Source organism: Silurus meridionalis, chromosome 1 (assembly GCF_014805685.1).
Source record: "Silurus meridionalis isolate SWU-2019-XX chromosome 1, ASM1480568v1, whole genome shotgun sequence".
NCBI classification, from domain to species: Eukaryota; Metazoa; Chordata; class Actinopteri; order Siluriformes; family Siluridae; genus Silurus; species Silurus meridionalis.
In genome coordinates this window covers 16,392,391-16,414,646 of record NC_060884.1, presented here as the reverse complement: position 1 = coordinate 16,414,646, position 22,256 = coordinate 16,392,391, and the positions used below count along the sequence as shown (strand labels likewise).

The 22,256-nt window shown below is 36.6% G+C and overlaps 1 protein-coding gene across 2 annotated transcripts; it reads left to right on the top strand.

The window, feature by feature from the left end:
* Positions 1–493: 493 nt before the first annotated feature.
* Positions 494–21,417, top strand: camk1a (calcium/calmodulin-dependent protein kinase Ia). Of its 2 annotated transcripts, none has more exons than XM_046858733.1 (13): positions 494–658; positions 2,912–3,025; positions 8,037–8,168; positions 9,584–9,658; positions 9,752–9,890; positions 11,628–11,754; positions 11,979–12,054; positions 13,113–13,225; positions 13,461–13,539; positions 13,671–13,758; positions 14,228–14,399; positions 16,164–16,453; positions 19,993–21,417. In XM_046858733.1, the coding sequence occupies exons 2-12, from the start codon at positions 2,943–2,945 to the stop codon at positions 16,253–16,255; spliced, it is 1,176 nt and encodes a 391-aa protein (XP_046714689.1). In that variant the 5' UTR covers positions 494–658; positions 2,912–2,942; the 3' UTR covers positions 16,256–16,453; positions 19,993–21,417. The 2 variants fall into 2 exon arrangements, with proteins under 2 accessions (XP_046714689.1, XP_046714680.1); XM_046858724.1 differs by having other exon boundaries at positions 19,447–21,417.
* The last annotated feature ends 839 nt before the right edge of the window (positions 21,418–22,256 follow it).

Below are 22,256 nucleotides of genomic sequence, written 5' to 3'. Positions count from 1 at the left end.
TATTTTTTTAATTAGCTTTGACCCAAAGATGGTGGTAACATGGTGGCAGTTCTGGATTATGTTCACATATGGCTTCTCTTGCACAGATTCTAAAAAAACTTTTGAATTATGTATTAATAATAATAATCTGTCTGAGATACTCTTTCAAAACCCAATCATGTTTCTGACCTGTTGCCACTCAACAGTATTACTTGCTTTTCCAGCTTTTTGTTGCTCCATCCCAAGATTCTAGATTTTGGAGCATGATTGTGGGATTTGCTTCACAAGGGTATTAATGAATCAGACAGCAGTAGACAGTATATTTTTGGAGTAGTCAGCATGCCATTTCATCTCAGATGCTTTGTTCCACTTTTTATCTTGTACATTAATCTTAGCAAAACAAGTCATATATATATATATATAGGGATGGCAATGACCCTGCCCACAATGCGAGACATTAAGACTTGTTTTGGATTCTAAGTTCCAAGTTGTGGGACTGTGCTCATTGCTCCAGATGTTGTACGTTCTCTCAGCTGCCGGATGTCGGAGGATCTTGCTGATTTTAGGATCCCTGCAGCAGCGCATGTGACGTCAGAGCAGGTCTGGCTGAGCAGCGCGAGCGCGACATCAGCTCTAAAGACCGCACGCAAAGCATTCAGCTCCGAGATCAGGCGAACAGGTAGGCATTTAGAAACCTTCCTCTCATAAAAACCTATACATTTTTTTAAAGACTAGGCATTTTTAAATCCTTTAGTCCTGCATTTGGTCAACCTTGCATCAGCAGTTTAACCGGGCAAAGGGTCCTAACATAGGCAGCATGGCATTACTACATTGCTGCACCTGAATGCATGACAGCAGAGTTTTGCAGAAATTAGTTGCGCATTGCCAGCACTGATTTCCATCCTGCATCTAGTGAGTTGGGCTTCACGAGGTGGGAGCGGGATTTGGTGCATTGACCAAAATCTTCAACTGGGTTTATATAAGCATTGTCTTTGTTCCTACAAATATCGCGTATGATAATAGAGGTTTTATGATGTTTTTCATTCTTAAGGGACACTTCTGCACACGCAACTACAGAATAGAAAAAAGATTCCAAGATCATTCCACATCTCAACCACAATGCCCCATGGCACAATTTACAGTACATCGATTGATTTACTGGTTCATGCATTATCTTAGATGCCATTTTCACTGCATCCTCTTCAATCCTTATTGGATGTTTGAGATTGCTGAAGGTATTCAGTGCTACTATTTAGGCATTTATTTATCATTCTTGTTCTCTTTTTTCTCTCTATATATTTTGTATTTAAATCTTTATAAAGGTTCTCCCGAGGCTGAAGCATTTAGAAATTTGCACAATAAGGGTCTATTGCGGGCGCTCACAGCTTCATGTCCTAGGAATCCCTGCGCGCGCCTCCACTAACACAACCCCTAAGTCGCGTATCAAGGTTGCCAGGAAGAAAAAACTAACACGTAATCGCTTTTCAATGAACGATTCCAAATCCACGCAAACAGACCAGGTCACATTAAAACTATGGTAGTCGTTATACACGTTTGGAAGTAACTGTTAACTAACACAATATATATTTTTTAATCCCTTCAGTTAGCGCGGAGAAAAATAGACGGATAATTCATCGACCTGGCAACCCGCATACCCAAAGATGCAGGATTTGGCTCAAGCTTTACATGAGGGATCTCCCAACATCAAGTTTCACACCATGCTTTATCATGAAGCAAAGTCAATTGAAATAAAGTAATAATTAGAAGACATCATCATTTCTTTAAATGCACGGCACATTTTATAACACATACATCACAAATTTTAAACAGACAGACAGACAGACAGATAGATAGATAGATAGATAGATAGATAGATAGATAGATAGATAGATAGATAGATAGATAGATAGATAGATAGATCACTTTGTTAATCCCAGAGGGAAATTCAAGCTGCAATCCAAAAACTTAAATGTGGACACATATTAAAACTCACAAAATACATTAAACATATACAATACAAAATAAATTACATTAAGTACTAATTTATATATGCTAATATTATAAAAAAAACTTATATTGTAAACACAAGTCTTTTGAATTAAAGTATAAAACAGTATAAAACAGTATAACACAGTATAAAGTAAAATGCAACGTGTATAGCTTTAAAAAGATGTTTTTTTTCTTCCTCTGAGTGAAAAGAGAAAGTATTATTGCAGTAATAAATTGTATTACTAACCCCAGGGAAAATGAATGATTGGTGTAGAGTAAGTTGCAAATGCTGCAGAACGAAAGGTATGGCGCTGCAGATATGCAGCACAGATGTGCAAAATACTTAAGATATGGAACATTAGATATTGTGTTTGCCTACTAAACCTTCCATAGCTCTACAGCGTTTAAAACCCCATTAAATATCGTGGATCAAATATCAGTTATGCATGGTCGTTCGATGCATATTAGAGAATTTCACATTCTCATTCAACCTTCCGACTTAGACTATAAGCTCTAAGAGCTTTTTGGCTTCTCTAATTCATTCTGCTTTTCTTGTGGGTTATTTACATCTTCAACCTGAACCCATGAAAACACATGAGAAAATTTAAAATATTGCAAAAGGCAAGACCACATTAACCTGAAGTAGCTTGATATGATCAAGTGTCAGTCAGGAATTGGTGGAAGGGTTATCAAGCTCCTAAAAATAAATCTTTCCACACAACGCAAATATGGAAAGCAGAGGTTTTGACTAGCTCTGGTCAAACATTTTATGGTATGACTGGTACTCAATCCTGGATCCCAATTATTTTCCTTTATGTGAATACAGTGTGAATTGGAATAGATTGCTAATGTGATGTACCATTGTTACTGCCTTTTAATCTCTTATCTTGCTTTTTTTCCCCCTGTGTTATCCATTGGGCTATCCCTAATCCTCTCTTTTCAGCTTCCAAGTGGAGCATCAGCCCAACTTTAAAATGCCCTTAGAAGAAGGAAAAGGCTGGAAAAAGAAGACAACTGACATCAAGGAAAATTATGACTTCAAAGAAGTTTTGGGAACGTAAGCGTTTTATAAAATAAATCATTTGCTTATGAATCCAAATAGATAGTTAATTTCCTTCCATTATTTTTTCAAATGATTTTATTTTGTTCTAAGCCTTTATCTTTCTGAAGTGCATGGTTTTGTTTGAGAGTCAGTATTGGAACTGCAATGTGACAGATTGGGATTAAGAACAAATGTTTTTATGGTTCAGATAGTGAACCATACTTACAAGCGTTGCATGCATGGCAGTGGTGCATAATGATGTCACATCATAGTTTTCTGGCTTTATAATATTCCAGATGCTGTCTTTTATCATTCTGTATTATGGGACATGTTGACATTTTGATTATTGTGATTAGTGAAGCTGAAGCTGAAGCTTGCTCTCAGCACTCAGATGAGGAGAGCCACGCTTACAATTCTCCTGAACACTGCACCGGCCCTCAGTCACTGTGGCTATATTTATACTGCAGAGTGTGTGGGTGAATACCCATTTTCTGTCGTTTCGCTCTGCATCCTCACAGCATGTTAGTGTCTGCATGAGGACATATGAGACAGAAAGGGGCCGTGTGTGCTCGTATGTGTGTGTCTGTGTTTGTGTGAGTGTGTTTGTTTGTATGTGTGTGCTTGTTGTTTTTCCTGCATACTAGTTTTTTTCTGGAACTCTCCCAGTGTCTGATAGTGCAGACATACAAGGGGATGCAAGATTGCAGAATTAAAAAGGGCATGCTGTTGTCTTCTGTCTGTGGCTTAGGGGAGAAGCATTTAAATTAAGCTTTATAATATGCCACCATACAGATGCATAGATATTAATTAAGTTGCCACTGTGGTTGGGTGCCACTTCCAGGTGTTTTTAAATAAACAATTATGTTAATTGGAGTAACATGTCAGTAACATGATTGGTGAAAAAACAACAACAACAGTATCTTAGTATATATATATATATATATATATATATATATATATATATATGAGAGAGAGAGAGAGAGAGAGAGAGAAAGAAAAAGAGAGCAGTGTTTTGTGAAATATTTGAATAAGAGATTAAAAGCTTAAACAATAATGGCTAATTACTGTCTTCTTTGCTCATGTTTACTAAGCGCACTGTATGTGCTTATGAGAAACATTTGAGTATGAGGATCGGAGTCTATTCTATTTACATTATAGTAAAGTCTAATACATTAACCTAGTTTTTAACTATGCAGTAATGGAATGCCTTAAGTGCAAATTGTTCTAAGCAATTGCTGTCCCGAGGCTATCTGAGGAAGAACATGCATAGCCATTTTTAAAGTTTCTATGCGGTACCATTCACAGTAATCTGATGGTGATCTTTCGGGTTGTTCATGTGGAACAACCCTTAGCAGCGAGTGGTTTTCAGGTGATGAAAACTCAATACTGAAGTAGGCCATTAGGATGGATTAGGCAGGTTTAAATCAAGCCTAAATTTTTTTTTTAAAGCACTACTGTATATACATATTAAATCCTATACATATATATCATTACATTGTAATAAGATGCAGAGAAGAGATGTTGTTTGTACATACGCAATTGACTATGTATATAAGGTGGTGCAGCTGAACTTTGGTATAGCTTTGGGGCAATGGGTTAATTCTAAACTTAGGTTTAGTTGTGGAGTATGAGTTCTGCCCATGTCCAAGTGATTTTCTTGGTTTCTCTGATTTCATTCCACCGAAAGTGAAACGCCCCAAGGTGAGAATAAGTGTTTGATTGGGTATGCATAGCGACCTGCAATGAACTGCCATCCCAGGATGTATTTCATTTTGGTTCATTTTTTTCTACAATAGGTAAATGAAAAGGTTTGGTAGCGTTTGTTACAGTTACTGCAAAAGAAACTAAGACAAAGTGCATATGCTTTGTAACCCAAAGCACAAAGACATAAAGAGAATCAGAGGAAGAGAAAGAATGTGTAGGATCATTTGGGTTCTCAGTGAATTCTTTGATTGAATATCAGTTTTTTCAGATGTGTGTAGATTTTGTACAACCAGGATAGCAATTTGTGATTAAAAACACTTGCTCTGCACATTTAGTTTTACACAGTGATGCTTTTCATATAATAATCTTTAAGGAAGAACCTTGATGTGTCCTTCAATGTTGTAGATTTTCTCAAAATTCCAAACCTGGCCCATTTCAGAGGATTTTATGTTGCTGGTATAATCTGAGTAGAGTAAATTGATTTATTGTAAAAAATCTTTTTTTTTTGGAAAGACAATCCAAGGGTTTGTTTTGTCTACACAAGACAAATGAGAGTATGGGAATAATAACTCATTATTGAATTGAAGGAAAATGATGTGTGTAAGTTCAAAAGAGACGGATGATCCGCTGTGGCAAAACCTAATGGGAGAAGCCGAAAGAAGTAGAAGAAGAAGAAGTTCAAAAGGGCACCATTGTCTACACATCTTTCAAATATTATTTTAGTACCAGTGAAACACCATATAAGGTGTTTAACTAGCAGTGCTTCTTCTATTAGGGACAATTTAGAAAACAAAATGCTTTGGGATTTCACAGTGGTCTCAGATTTTGGAAATAACTATCACGTTGTTGTTTTGCTTTTGTGCCAGACCAATCAGCGGACTCAGTATGTTTATGGAACAATCATGATGGGGTCATAAAGGACTGTTTGCCCTGGTGGCAGTATAGGAGATTTCTCATAGGGCTGGAATGGTAGCTGTAGAGACCAAAGATGGTTTTTAGGGTCCTGGGTGATGATATATGGATGTCGTTTCCGGCATAATTTGCATAGCCTCACTGTGGAACTTAGCTCCCAAAACAGTCTGCCAAGTGTTTCTTAGAAAAAGTAAAAAATAATAATCCACTGTATGTTCCTAAACATAGAACATAAAAAAGTTGAAATAATTAATTATTATTCATAATAACATTGTGATGTAATTGAGTTGATTCATTATTTAGGCTGAATTAACTTTACCTTTACACAATTCACCATGAGGTACACTGCAGAAATAAATTATTTTGAAAACTCACTGCACATTTAGAATGCTTATAATTATAATTATTTCATTAATTCATTAATTCATTCAATCAGTCAGTCAGTCAGTCAGTCAGTCAGTCAGTCAGTCAGTCAGTCAGTCAGTCAGTCAGGGTCAGGGTCATTGTGGATCCAAAGCCTATACCAGAACCAGGGTGAGAGCTGGGAATACATTCTGAATAGGCTGCTGCTCAATTATTATTTCAGTAATTGCAATAAGCAACAATAAATAAATGAAATGAAGGTAAGGATAAAGCACACAGATAAGTGTAGGAGTAACACTCCCATTGATTGATTGCTCCAGTCACCAACAGTATTAAACACTGATGAATGACCTTTCTGCAAATTCATCATATGCTGAAAGGTCAGTCTGCACATATCCTGCTTGTTCTGTAGTTCTTTTATTGTAGAGATCCATTTGCTTTAGTGTGTAGACAGCTTGGTAGTTGCCATGGGGAGAACAGTACCCCGGTGATATTTTAAGGATAAATCTAGCATGCTCAGAACATCGTAGACTTTTTTCATACATCAAACCAAAACATACAGCTCTGTAAAAAAGTTTTCCTCCACAGTGATGTGTAAGACTTATTGTCAGTTATTATGGTACAACCAGTTGTTAAGTTTAGGGGGCAATTACTTTGTAACATAGGGCCAGGCAGGTGGGAACAGATTATTTTTAGATAATATTTTTTCCCTTCATCATCATTAACTGCATTTTGTATTTACTTGAGGTTATAATTTGCTTGATGATCTGAAGCATTTATTTGTAACAATTTATGCAAACAAATAAAACAAACAAAAAAAAAATCAGGAAGGGGGCAAATACTTTTTAACAGCACTGTATATGTGATAACGGTCCTTGTCCTCTACAGTGTATAATTCTGAATTTGAAACAGTCTGCAGCTATATTCTCTCTCTCTCTCTCTCTCTCTCTCTCTCTCTCTCTCTCTCTCTCTCTCTCTCTCACACACTCACACACACACACACACACACACACACACACACACACACACACACACACATTTTATCTGCATTATCGATTTTAATAATCTGACATTTCAGGCCATTGGAGAATAAAATTCTAACAATTTAAAAATTAAAAATAATTAAAATAATACAATTATTCAATAATTGTGTTTCCTCTAATTGCACACCAACACTAGCTTAGTCAGAATCATGGAGGCCTTCAACAGTACTACATTCAAAACATGTCTGTTGATCCTCTAGGTTGTTTGTAGAATGTTTTTGCTGTGTAAGCTGATGTAAAGCTCTCTTTCAACACATAACCAATTACAAAGTGGCATGTAGTCAACAATGCAAGTTAATATACTGTACTGACTGAGATATTTCACCAAGAGATTAAAGTCAGAAATGGTTTCAGTACAAACCCCACAAGTTTGTAAGTAAGCTTTTTTTTTTTCCACATTAACTTCGGATAAACATTCATTTTAATGTTGGCACTGAACTACAGTTATTCTTTGTGAAGTTTTATTAAATGTGTTTTAATAAATCAGTCTAAGATCAATTTCAGTCAAAGTTTATGATCTGTGGTTTTATATAGAACATTAATAATAACAACAGTTATTTCAGTTATTGTTTGTCACTCTTTTATTATGTATGATTATATATAATACATATAATGTGTGTGCTGTGAAAAATTATTCATTATTAATTATTTGCTACTGTACATTTACAGTGTTATTATGTGTCATTATGCGGTTTGCTTTCTTTGCTTTTATGCTTACTCTGTGTTTGCTTGTGTATCTGTAGCCAAGGTCCTTATCTACAAATTGATACTGAGACAGGTAGAACAGTTGTCACGGCTTATGCAAAAGTGATGAATAAATGAACTTATCAACAGAATATCAGCCCACAGATATTACAGTACCCATATATACTGCAGGCTGTCATTAGCATTCTTTAATGCAGCCCCCACGGCCAGCTCTATTATCCAAAACCAGCACAGTCATAACAGCCGAACTGGTCTCACATGAGTTCTTTCCTTCCCCCATCATCTTGGCAATTTTACAGGGGGGCATTCTCTGAGGTGGTGCTGGCTGAAGAGAAGAATACTCAGCGCCTGGTTGCTGTCAAGTGCATCCCCAAGAAAGCACTGGAGGGCAAAGAGAACAGTATCGAAAACGAGATTGTTGTGCTACACAGGTGATGTATAAAATGATGCAAAACACCCAGGTACGCAGTATGTTATAGGGCTATATTTTATTATGAGGCAAAACATATCAGATGATCTCTTTTCATGATGAAGTGGAGGTGCACAACGTTTTAGTCTGGGGAGGCAATCTGAGATGTTCCGTATGCTGTCTTTGGAGGTGCAGTAGTTGGAAGGATGGTTTAAAAAGGACAAAACAACATTTAAAAAAGTTTCATTTCTGGGTTACAAGTTACAAATATATCCAAAATACAAATTAAAATGAAAAAGAAACATTTAAAATACAAAACATATGTAAAAAATTAGATTGGGATAATGATTTGGTGTAATGTCACTTAATACAGGCTCATATTCATGCTGTTTCATTTAACACCAGTAAGGCCTGACTCTGGAGAGAGAGATAAGCTGTTTCTAAGAGCACATGTCAGGGGTAAACAGTGTGGTGTTGCCTTGTAGAACTGGAGGAAGCATGCACCAGAAATGTCAGGAGTATTGGAGACAGGCCTATTTTTAGTGTCTCAGTTGCTGGGGAAACAGAACACACTGGGGTTGAGATGGTATGAAGGGTTCCCTCAGCACTTCAGGGAAGCGGCGGGAGAAAAACAGTGAAGGGGGTCAGGCAAAATAGACAGAAAGATAGACAGTGTGTGTGTGTGTGTGTGTGTGTGTGTGTGTGTGTGTGTGTGTGTGTGTGTGTGTGTGTGTGTGTGAGAGAGAGAGAGAGAGAGAGAGAGAGAGAGAGAGAGAGAGAGAGAGAAAAAAAAAACAGGACAGTTAGAGTTTACTGATGCTGGGAGAAATACTGTAATTAAAGACAGATAGAAAGAAAAAGAAAATAAGAGACAGTGGTAAACAGATTAGGGGCTGTGGTACATACCAATAAAGGCAACTGAACAAGACTGCAATATTAAGGAAAGAAAATGAGGTGAGGTTTAATGATGACTTGAATAAAATAAGAACCTAAAGCACAAATCAGTATTGGCAGCAGTGAAATTAAGGTACCTACTACACCTCCTTCATTTAAAAAAGACAGCCATGCCAAATGAAAAATAAACGTGTACAAGGCACATTATAATATGCAATTATTATTCTAATATTCAAGCCTACATTTATAGCCAATTAGCCTTAATGAAACCTGAGATTTCCTTTATGCAAGGTAAATGCTGTGCAAAATAAGAAAAGCAAAAATAGTTTATGATTTTTTTGATGAAAAAGAGCAAGGCACATATAAACATGCTAATGCTGGATGATCATTGACAAGAAATCTCAGTACATTCATATCAAAAGAATAGGAATAGAAATAAGTATTATTTAACATTTAGACTGAATTGTAATCATTTAGAAAGCAATAATTATTTACTAATAAAATATAATTAGAAAAAAATAAAAAGGTGTCTGTCTATTGCAGGATAAAACATAAGAACATTGTTTCACTGGAGGACACATTTGAGAGTCAGACACACCTGTACCTGGTCATGCAATTGTGAGTATTGAGTACTTAAGTAATTCTAGAGTGCTCTGCATATATTAGAAACTATAAACTTAATTGTGTATTTGTGTGTCTGTGTGTCGATAGGGTATCTGGTGGAGAGCTGTTTGACAGAATTGTTGAGAAAGGTTTCTACACAGAGAGAGATGCCAGTAAACTCATTCATCAGATTTTAGATGCAGTGAAATATCTGCATGATGTGGGCATTGTGCACAGGGATCTAAAGGTAGGGCTGCTAGGTTATTTTAACTAAAATGCTGACACCTGTCAGGAAACAGAATTCATAATAGGGCAAAAATGATAGGCTTCATACTGTATATAACTATAGTTATGTCCACTAATTAAAGAACTGCCAGGGTGATTTCTGTCTGGAACCAATGGAGTGTTCCTGTGTGCTTGTTTCCAATGTCAAGTACTAATAGCAAAATCATCATCACATGACAATGATAGCTATAAAACGGTGCCTTGTCCTCTGGCCATTCGCATCAACTCAAATGACCCAGATGATCTGTTAGTCTTCCAGTTAATTGTAGAACTATGGTTTCATATGGTACCATTTATGATTCTATTTAATAAAGATGAGAATCACTCAAAGGATTCACTCAAGGGAGTGGGTCATAAAACTCATGAGGGAAACACGGGGTTATACACATTTAGCCTGTAGAAGCTGGTGAAGGAAAGTGAACGAATGATTTTAGTATATGTCTATTTTAGTATTCCAGTATCTGTGTGCAACATGTCTTTAGACAGAGAGGTCCTTTTAGGGTACTCCCAAAGCACACAAGCACAAACTACTTAAAAGAGACTTCTCTGAACAATAACCTGGCCTGGGCACAGTCTTATCTGCAAGAACAGATATGTCAATAACTCTAGCAGCAATGCTGGCTTAAGCCACAGAATGGCACCTTTGTATTTTGGCTCTTAACCATGTGTGCAATTTGCCAACTATCCTGGGTATAATTATGACTAACAAATAGCTATCTCAAGTGGAAGCTACACTTTATCATTGTCTTTTGTTAGATAAAATGGCAAGTTACACAAACGGCCTAGCATCTAGCTCCAATAGGGAATCACTTAATCTCTGGATAGAAGCTTGCAATTCTTTTGTGACTATCAGATGGAGAATGCCAGAACCTTGGCAATGATTTTTCAACGGAGCCTGAATTGTGAAGCTTTTAATGCAGCCCTTCTGGCTTTTCCAGACTTTTTTAATTGAATCAGAAAAATCTTCTGTGAGCTTTACCTCCTTTTCCACCTTTTTTCACCAACATTGAGCACCAGAGCATTTTAGGATTGCTGACATAACAGACACCAACAGCCTATTCATCATAGCTTCCTATATGATTTAGGACTTGGACATGTACCATATAGACACTATCTAACCTCAATCGATACATAGTATGGACAGTCCTTTAAGAGGTTACATTTATATCTCTCTCAAACTTCTGCTAGACCATGCATGTGTTGTACTCATGTATTTTACTGCATTGTTTCAGACGTCGGAGGCAATTGTGACAGTTTTCATTGCAAAGATCTGGTCCATCTAAGACTGTTTATCATATGCCTGCTGTCTGAAAAGGCATTCACATTGCTATATCCATCTGACTAAAACTGGGATACCGGGGGCCAGGGACTCAGTCCCTGTAATCCTAATTTGGGCAGGGTACAATTATATTTTTGTACCTTGTTTTTTTAGATCACTCTTTGTCTGGTCTCTAATAACATCTGTTTGACAATGCTGGCCGCAAGGAATTAGTATGATCCTAGCAATATGGCACTAAGTATAACCAAAATATCCAACCTAGTTTACCCCTTCAATGGCTTTTGTCTATGATACGTAAAAAAAAAAAAAAGATGATAGAAAAGAATTTCAGTTAAAATACAAAACTGATAGCAAATGAAAACTCATTTAAAAATAATTTAAACCATAAATTCAGTGTTTTCTTCCTATGACTTGGTGCAGCCAGAGAACCTTCTGTATTGTAGCATGGATGAAGACTCCAACATCATGATCAGTGACTTTGGACTCTCAAAAATCGAGGACTCTGGAACTGTGATGTCAACTGCCTGTGGAACGCCTGGATATGTGGGTATGATAAAGAGTTGCCTGTCTCTCTGAGCTTTATTCACACTTTTCCTGAAAACGCAATAATCAAAGAGATTTGAGTGAGGCTGTTAGTGATAGAGAAGTGCTCTCTATGCCTGCAGCTCTTTGGTGCTTCTCTTCAGAAGTGAAAATTATTGTAGAGTGTATATTGATGGCAAGGTCTTCTGGGTACTCTACTCTTTCGCTTTTTCTTTTTTCCTTTATCAGCCCCTGAGGTTCTGGCTCAGAAACCCTACAGCAAAGCAGTGGATTGCTGGTCTATAGGGGTTATTTCTTACATTTTGTGAGTTGGTGTCTGCAAACACAAATCACGTGCTGAACATGAAGTTAAATTAAAATGTCTACGGTAGTCTGTACATACAATGGCTTTTGAAAGTGTTCAGACCCCTTTACTTTTTACACATAATTTTTCATTTAATTTAAAATAGATTATATTAACTTATTTACATTAATATATTTTTTATACTTAATATATTGTCAAAAACAGAAATATCTTATTTAACTATGTAATTATATCCTTGACTAATGCAGTTTAAGTTGATTTTAGTTGCATCCTATTGGTTTTGATTATTTTGGGATAGAAATCTCATTCAAACTCCCCCAAATTCAAATGATTTAACATGTTTCAGAGAGAAATCTAACATGTTTCAAACGAATCTACTTTGATTTGTGATCGAAACGTATTGTGACATAATTAGGGAAAACATAATTTTTTTTTAAAGCATTAGGTAGAAGCCACTCATGAATAAAATACATTGGGCAGACACTTAAAGAGCTCTGAGTGCATAAGGGTAAAACTTTCCTGTCTGAATTCCTTGCATCTGGCCAAAAAAAAAAACAAGCACAGCTCATCACCTGCACCAATTTATAAATTGAAGCATGGTGGTGGTAGCGTGATGCTGTGAGGTGCTTTTAAATTGTAGGGACAGGGAAGCTGGTGAGAAGTGAGGCCAATACAAGCATGACAAGGGCCAGAAATAAAACGACAAGAAGCTGTAATTTACTTAAAAGTGGCTAAATGTGTAACTAAATAAGAGATTTCAGTTGTTGAATTTTAATAGATTTTGTAAAACAAACCTAAAAGTTTTATTTCAACTCATGGGCAAAAAGGTAAAATTCGTTTTTAAAAGACAAATAAAAACTGAAGTGGTTTGAATACACAAGTCATTGTAAGTCTTACTAATTGTATTGCAGTTAACTCAGTTAACTTGCTGTAACTATACATGCTGTATAAATATGTGGATACATTCTAATAAAAAAGCACGTTAGGAAAAAGTTTCCTCTAAAGTCAAGAAACGCTGGAGTACAAAAACATGTTTTTTTATCAAATGCATTTTGCAGGTTATGTGGATATCCACCATTTTATGATGAAAATGACGCCAAGCTGTTTGAGCAAATCTTGAAGGCTGAATATGAGTTTGATTCTCCATATTGGGATGATATATCAGACTCAGGTGATTCTCTGTTGTTGTTGTTTTTTTTACTTTTATGGCTTTCCTGTATTCAGAAAATGTTGTTTACTAATGTACAAAGTTCAGTGTATGCTAATGTGCAATACGTCTGGACCTTGACACTAAATGTTTTTTTTTTTCTTTATTAATTTGTCCTCAGTACATGTTTTATCTTGATCAGTCTTGCATTTAATCAATGGGTTTTACATTCCAATGTTGATCATTCTTCATCTTCCAGCTAAAGATTTTATATACCACCTAATGGAGAAAGATCCAGAGCTAAGATATACTTGCGAACAAGCATTACAGCACCCATGGTACGACTCTAACCCCCTTTCCATTTCACAGTGCTTCTGAAAGCTTTGTCTCTACTTGTTAAACAACACTTTGTACATATACTAATCCCCCTCACCTGCTTTCCCTCTGTGTTTCGGTCTGTGTTTTGAAGGATCTCGGGAGACACTGCTCTCGACAAGAACATTCATGAATCTGTCAGTGCTCAGATTAAAAAGAACTTTGCCAAGAGTAAATGGAAGGTAAGTATATCTTTACAGGGTTTTAATTTACCACAATTGTGTATTAGATTTACAATTAATGATGCAATAACAGACTAACTAGGCTGCAACAGAGATCCTGAAGTAATCTACTGGAATCTGTGATATCAGCAATTACAGTACCACAATATCAGTTTCACAAGCAATAGTACTGTAGAATAGATTATAATTCAAATATTGCTAGTTTACTTTTATTTAGATAGAGTATAATAACATTGGGCAGGTGTCATCTCCAAAATATAGACTCAATATTTCACCAGACTGAACTATGCATTTGAAAAAAGAGGAGCAAAATATTGCAGAGATTATGAAATGCAGAGATTATAAAATAAATCTAAGCACTGTATGCCTGATCATTAAGAAAAAAAAAAATACATCAGCAAAGTCTTTTAAAGGATCACTGTAGGTGATCATTTCTGATCCCTTTGATCTTATGCCGGTGTGTTTCCAGCAAGCCTTTAATGCAACAGCCGTCGTGAGGCACATGAGGAGGTTACAGCTTGGGACCAGCCTGGAGGGATCCAGTCAAATCACCACCACCAGCCCTTGCCACAGACATCTGCTCCTGCCTGCTAAAGAGCACCACCTGGAAGAAGATGAGGACAATGAAGAGGAGGAGAATGGTGAGATAGCTAATGATTCATTCACCAGGTTAAGCAGAGATGTGGGCAGCTGTACCTGATAGTACCACTTTAAACAATTTGATGTTGAAAGTACTTTTGGTCCATTAAAATCTGAAAAAAACAATGATGTGGTTTAACTGTTTAGGAGTTTAACTGTTGAGTAGAATTTGAGGATTCTAAGTACAGTACATAATTGTTTTTCTGCTTAATCTCATGGCCCATGGTGTTTAATCAAGAATAGCAGCTTTGAAAACTGGATGTCCTGATGTAACATTTTATTAAAGTTCAAATACTCAACAGAGAAAATGAATTTGTATTTTAATCTAAAAAGCCTGCTGTGTTTACATGGCATATTTACCAGTATTTCAAGGTATTTCTACTTACTGAAAAGGCATTCCATTGACTTTTGCTACCAGTGTTAACAGAAACAATCAATCACAATAGTGTGACTGAATTATTATTATTTTTCTTTTATTAAAAAAGCCTATATTCTTTTTCGTCTCCCATCCAATCAGGTCACAGAAAATATGCAGCATTGCATCACCTGATAAAGGGATTCCATCATCTTGTTTTTTTTTAATCTTTTCTGAGTTTTATTTTGATTAGTACAGTGATGAGTTATTAAGCACTATAAACCGAAAGCATTGAATTCAAACTTTAACAAATGTGATGGAAATCGGCTTTATGTTTGTGAAATAAAAACTACAGAGATTTATTAAGCCATTTTCTGACAGCACCAACTTCAGCAGAATCTCAGTCTATATCTATGGTGATTGTCTGGAAAAACAGTTATTGCATGAAATGCTTGTTGACAGCTGTCAGTTGCATGCGGTGGGGAACTGAACATTTGGTACTGAAATGTATTAGTAAGTCCTAGAGGCTTCTCCCCACCTCGAAAATGCATTAACTAGTGCAGGGGCCAATCTTCTCAGCCCAATACATTTATTCACACACGTGCGCACGCACATATACACACACACACACACACACGCACGCACGCACGCACGCACACACACACACACACACATTATATATTAGTACATTGCATATTCATTGTATATATTGCTGTGTAATGAGTGTTTAAAAAGCCTTGGTGCTAAAGGCAACTTACTTGAAGGCTTCTGACTCATTAGCCAGCAGTGGCTGCAGTCTTCTGCGGCCGATATTATTTTGCTTAATAATTTGACCCTATTTCTTCTCTTTATTCAGTGTTATAGTTATCTGTGTTTTTCCCCTTATTCACTAGCTCCAGTTTAAAAACGATCATGACCTTATTTGACTAATCCAGTGGTTATAAATTCCAAATTAATCACCAGAAACATTTCAGAATTTCTTCTATATTCTGAATACACACTCATTTGCCTGGAATTTATTAACTTGCTGAAAGGGTAAAAGTGCATGACTTGGCATAATAGAAACCTGTAAATAACTGCCAGTAGTCCTGATAGGTGATCCATCCATAGTTGGGGCAAGAAAAATAGAAATGACTAAAAATACTGTACTAAAAGACCTGTTCAGGGATTGTCTATGTGCAATTTGTTTCCTGCTTCAACTGAAATTCATTGTTATGAGTTTTAATGCATGTGGATATTGTGCATTGAATCCCACATTTTGGATTTGAACACAATTTCCACACATCTGTGCATACACACATACAACTTATAAATACTGTACCAGATCTTTAGCTTAATCTGAAACTACACTTAAGCAAAATTGAATATGAATCGCTGTTGTCTTTGATGTTATACTGTTATTTCTGACTAGGCTCTCCGGATATTGATGAGCGGCGCAACAGTGCTGATCAGGACAGTGTCAGAAGCTGTGCATACTGCTGTAGACCAACCAGCAGGGTCTGAGACAGACCTACTAGCATGCAGAACCTACAGAAGGCCAGCAGATCCCATTACACACACGCCTATCACCACCAGAGCTGAATTCAAACTGTCCACCAGAGGGAGCTCGTGCAATGAGGAAGACAGCAACAGAGGCTTGGGGAGGACTGAACATTGCCGAACCAAGTGTTCCTTTAACTGAGGTTTCTTTATAACACCCAGGTTAGGTTTATGTCTAGGTTTATGTTTTATATTTTGTATCCCAGCCAAAGAAAATCAGAGTGTTCTACGAAGAATGGAAAGATTATTTTCCAACTGTATTCTCTGAAAGTAGTTGAAGATATCAGATATATCATTTCTGAAATTAAACGTCTTTTTTGTTAGTCTTGGCACTGAAAATAGAGATTATGAAATTCGGATGCCACAAAGTATCAGGCTTTACTTAAATCCCCTGCCCTAATCCATGGTGTGATAACTTGCTGAATGGTTTGTGCACTGTTCGCATCTTTGACCCTGCATTCTGTGTCAGACTGGCTTTAACACCGGATGGTGATTCAAAGCTTTAAGCTAGAACTCCCTCATGTGTACATGGGACTAGGTTTCCATTAGACTGCTTTCACACTAGGCATTTTTCCCAATTCCCCATAGGCACTGCCACTGTTTTTTGATCACAGCAAAGTGCTTTCAACCAAGTCGAAAAATTAACTTTTCAGACAAATGCATAGTGACGTCAAGCACTTTTCAGCTCCTGAACAATCAATGGGCAGCTCAGAGGGAACTGTAGGCGAGAAGAAAAATAAACGACACGGAGAAAAAATTGTGAGGGGGTATTCCAAAATCACTCAGTTTCAGTAACCACTTTATCATTGGTGGATGCCAAGCCTTTCCTGGCATAAAGCAGGAACAGACCCTGGATTGGATGCCGGTTCATTAAAGATAATCATGCACCCACATTCACACATAAAGACACTTTAGAATCAGTTCACCTGCATGTATTTTTTGGAAACCAGAGAACCTGGAAAATCCAAATTATGTGGACACCTGAGCATTATACTCATATCTGGGCCTTTCTTAAACTGTGACCACAAACTCTGAAGCAATGAATTGTCTTTTTTGGCGGTGGTACCTACATTTCCCTTTTGTTAGATTTAAGGGCTTAAATCTGTTGACAAAGCCACTGTGCAAAAAAAAATTAAGAACCATAGAAATGTTTTGTCATGGTTGGAGAACTTGTTTGGCCTGCAGAGAACCCTGACCGTGAGCCCACTGAACTGGACTGGAATACTGACTGGAATTCTTAAATGATCCTCAGTGGCTAACCTTATTAATACTTTATTGACTGAATGTGCCTCCATGCACGAGTGGAGATTATCATAACAGCGAAAGAGAGACTAAAGTGGAACTAAAACTAGAATGGGATGTTCACCCTACACATATGGGCATGTTGATTGGGTATTCACATACTTTTGGGCATGTTGTACACTATATAGACTAAGTTTGTGGACACCTGACCATAAGATTCATATGTGTTTTCTAAACATCCCATCCCACATTTAGTCCCCATCTATATATATATATATATATATATATATATATATATATATATATATATATATACTCCACTCTTCTGGGAATATGTAGTTGTAGAGATTTGTGCTCTAACCCATTTAAGTCATGGATTCGTGCTGGCTTTGTGCACAGGAGTATTGTCATGCTGGAAAAGGTCTGTATCCAAAGACAACTGTACAATTCAGCTTCCAATTTTGTGGTAACAGTTTGGAAAAAAACCACATAGGCTGGAAAGGTCTGGTGTCCCAATACGTTTGTCCACATAATGTAGTGTAATCTTCAATCTATGATAGTTAATGTCAGTTTTTTATATTGCAGTTTAACTAGAGATAACAAATATTTGGGTTTGGCAACATTCATTGAGATACAACTTCACATGCCAGTCTTTACATATATAGTCTGAATGCTGTCTAGTCACACAAATACTGTTGCTCAAGCCAAAGCTCAGGCAAGCTGCCTCCTCTGTAGACCATGTTTAAGAAAAATCCAGTCTTTATTCTTATTATGAATAATACTATTGGCTAGTTAACCTTTACTAGCTACAAATTGGTGGTAGTGTTGTTATGGTTACTGTGTGCATGTCATGTAAATCAGCTTTTCTTTTCCTTTCAGCAAAGAAGGTGCTTCAACCAGTGATCTCTATAAAAAATATCTAGTGTGACAGCAGCCCTTTTCCAAAGTCAAAAGAGAGGAACTAAATGGATGTCCTTTCATGAAGGGCTCAAACTGAGATCCATGTGGGTTTATAGCTAATGGGATATATAATTGTAACAAAGATATAGCACAAGATATTACTACGGTTTCCTAACGCAGGCTTTCTGTGTGAATGAAAGATAGACAGCAACTTGTGTTGCAGAGTAATTGACCATAGAGTCATACATATATTGTGGGGGACTAGTGGTGTATTGAGGGGTTTGGTTGGCATTGGTGTTGAGCAGGGATCTCAGATTTGAGTCATTGTACTGTACTGTGCTCCTTAATGAAGATGTTTAACGTTTGCATGACCTCATAAATGTTTACATAAGCGATGACAAACATTAGATATTATCACTATGCTAATGTAACCAGGCATTGAAACTTTTATTGTATGATGTAAAAAAACAAATACAAAGTATTTTGCCACTAATAGAGGGCCACTTTTGATTTTGGTGTAAAAAGCACTTAGAATTCATGTCTTACTTTCCCCTAAGTACTTGGACTATTGTTTGTATACTGTTGACTGAAGTTTTCAATGCTGATTTGAAAGTCTCAAATATTCTCTGGCCACTTTTGCAGATACAAAGCGATTCTGAATGTGACAAGATTAGCACAGTTTTATCTTGTTATTTCGTTTGTTTTGGAAAGAACAGTCATTAGTTAATAGCTGAAAATGATGAAGTGTAAAAAGTGCTCAGATAGCTGTTCCTACAGCTTATAGTCTAACCTACAAAGAAAGGCAAAATTCCATAATCATTGAAACATCAATACGCTAATTAAATAAGTTGTTATACTTAGCATTTGTAATCACAGTATCCTCAGATATTATTATGTATAAGAAGCAGGAAAGTTCCATAAAACAACTTAAACATTTATTGCTCCAGTATGCTCCAGCAAGAAATTGTGTCGAGAAGTATAAATTAATGATACTATCACTTTCGTTTTTCCAGCTACTCCTGGCAGATCATCCGTCTCCCTCTGCATCATGTCACTCCGTCCACTGCATCTTCCTTTGTCACACCAGCCACCCACCTGTCCTACCTCACCACGTCTCTAAACATCCTTCATGGTTTTGCTCTTCTCCTTCTGACAGTTCCAGCCTCAGCATTCCTCATGCCCTCAAATGCCCAAACCATCTCAATCTTTCTTCTCTTACTTGGTTTCCAAACTCTCCTACCTGGGCTTTTCTTCTTATGTATTAACATCTGATCCTGTCTATCCCTATTACTCCTAGTAAAAATGAAAGCATCTTTACCTCTGCCCCGTCCAGCTCATTCTCCTTTTGTCAGTGCCAATGCCTCAAAACTATAAAACATAACCGGTCTCACTGCCGTCTTGTAAAAGTTTTCTTTTCATAAATCACCCCTGCCATTCTTCTCTACCCACTCTACACTGTCTGCACTCTCTTCTGCACTTCTCAACCACACTCTCTATTATTATGGACAGTTGACCTCCTCTCCTGGCTAATATTATCCTGTTTCCTACTCTCACTACAGATCACAACGACATCAAAGTCCTCAAAGACTCCTGTCTGAGCTCATCTGTCAACCAGTCCATCACCACCTCCAGCTTGAGAGAGTCTGTTATGCCTACCGCACACCTCAGTGCTGTCACATTGTCCTCATATGTATCCTCACCACCCTCATATACATTTCTGCCACATACTTCTGATTTCTTCATATAGTGCCACAACACATATTTTTTTTTCCAAATCTACAAACACATACAACCTGTACATCTCCATTCACATTGTCAAAGCAAACATCACATCTGTAGTGCTCCTTCCTTTTTTCTTGCTACTCATCCATCATCTCCTCTCAGCCTAGATTCCACTTTTCGGCCCTATAACTGCATGGAGTTCTGTTTTGGTCATTATGTTTAATTTTATGCCTCTGGAGTTAACAGAACTCTTAACATAGCCCTTATTCTTAAAAATCAGCACAAGTACAGTTCTCCTAAACATCTCAATCCATCCACTGGGATGCCATGTAGACCAACCGCCATTTCATTTTTTATCCTCTTCATAGCTGTTCTCACATCATCCGTGCTAATCTCCCAGTTCTTGATTTAATGTATCCACATCATCTAACCCTCTCTCTGTCATTTTCTTCATCATTTTCTCAAAGTACTCATTAACCTTCTCAACACACTCTTTATCTGACTCCCTAGTCAGAATATTTCTGAGTGGATGTTCATTGACTTAACCTGCAGCAAACGCGTCCCCACTTGGTCTCCCTGCTGTACGAACTGATTCAAGTCCTTTTGTCCTTTATTAAAGTCCAATTCTTCTGTCTTCACCTTGAGCTGTATTTCTCTGTACAGTAATCCCCCGCTTTACAGCGGTTTGAATCTTGCGCCCCCTGTTTATCGCGGAATTGCATATGTTAAAATAATAAAATTTATTAATAAAAATAGAACTATTTATTATGAAATGAAGTAAAATGTTAATACAGTACAATACTGTATAAATAAAATAGCTTTTGCAGGGTGGCGTCTGTTTACCAATAAACGGGGGATTACTGTACTTCTGTATTCTTTTATCATCTCGACTATCACAGTTCTTTTTTTGCCAACCGCTGTTGTTTCATTTTGTCTTAATTGCCAAGATCAATTCTACTCTAACAAGTCTGTTGCACTGGGCAATTTCAAATCTAAAAATAAGCAAATGTCCATTTATTGCAAGTTATGCATTGGAAGATTGTAAACTATCTTTTCTTTGTTTTGTAAAAGCTGTTTTGAGCTACCAATATATGGATGCAATGCATCATGGGATACTGATGGATTAACGAAAAAGTTAAAGATTTGTATCCTTGTGGATCTTGTAGCAGGTTCTAAAATAAACCCTCTTGTCTATGCATTGTGTACTCTGTAAACTTTATATGTACAGTACAAATAAAGTTCACATCAAAGTGCTATGCAAAGCAGGGCTGTGGCTTCTGTGTTCAAGTCAAACAGAATATGCTTAAGCAACGACATATCATCACCTATGAAAATATTAAAACAGCAAGGTCATTTGTTCTTGTAGTCTATAAACTGATGTGTTAAACAACTTAGAAAAAAGCAATGTAGGAGGCAGACTATGCAATTCTGAGGTAAACAGATAGAACCAGATAGTATTAAAGTTTTTATATTTGGTTGAATATCAATTGCTTTTAATAACTGCATCAAGCTTACGACCCACTGCCATCACTAAACTTATGCATATTGCTTTTTGTTTATGCTTTTACAGGCATAGATTCTTTCAGTTGTTTTCACAGCTGAAACCTATTAAAATTAAAATTACAATTTTATTTGTCACACATTCATACAGAGTACAACATGTAGTGAAATGCTTTTTTACAACATGTAAACATAAACAAATTTAAATAGGATATATAGAATTATATAGGATAAAAAAAATAATTAAAAAAAATAATATAAAGTATTAGTATAGCTAAAAAGTATGAAATTAATGTTAGGAATAATATAATAAATATATATAATTATATACACACACAAATGGAAATGTATATATACTGTAGATATACACAAATTGCACAGAAAGGGATGAATATGTGTATGACAGATAGTGACAGAAGTACAGATTAAAGTAATCCAGTGTGATTTGTCCTTAAAGTGTCCATGTGCTGGTATAGGGGCTTTATTTGGGTAAATGTATGTGTGTGTGTGTGTGTGTGTGTGTGTGTGTGTGTGTGTGTGTGTGTGTGTGTGTGTGTGTGTGTGTTTTACATTTAATATTTAATATTCTAAAGATAAGATC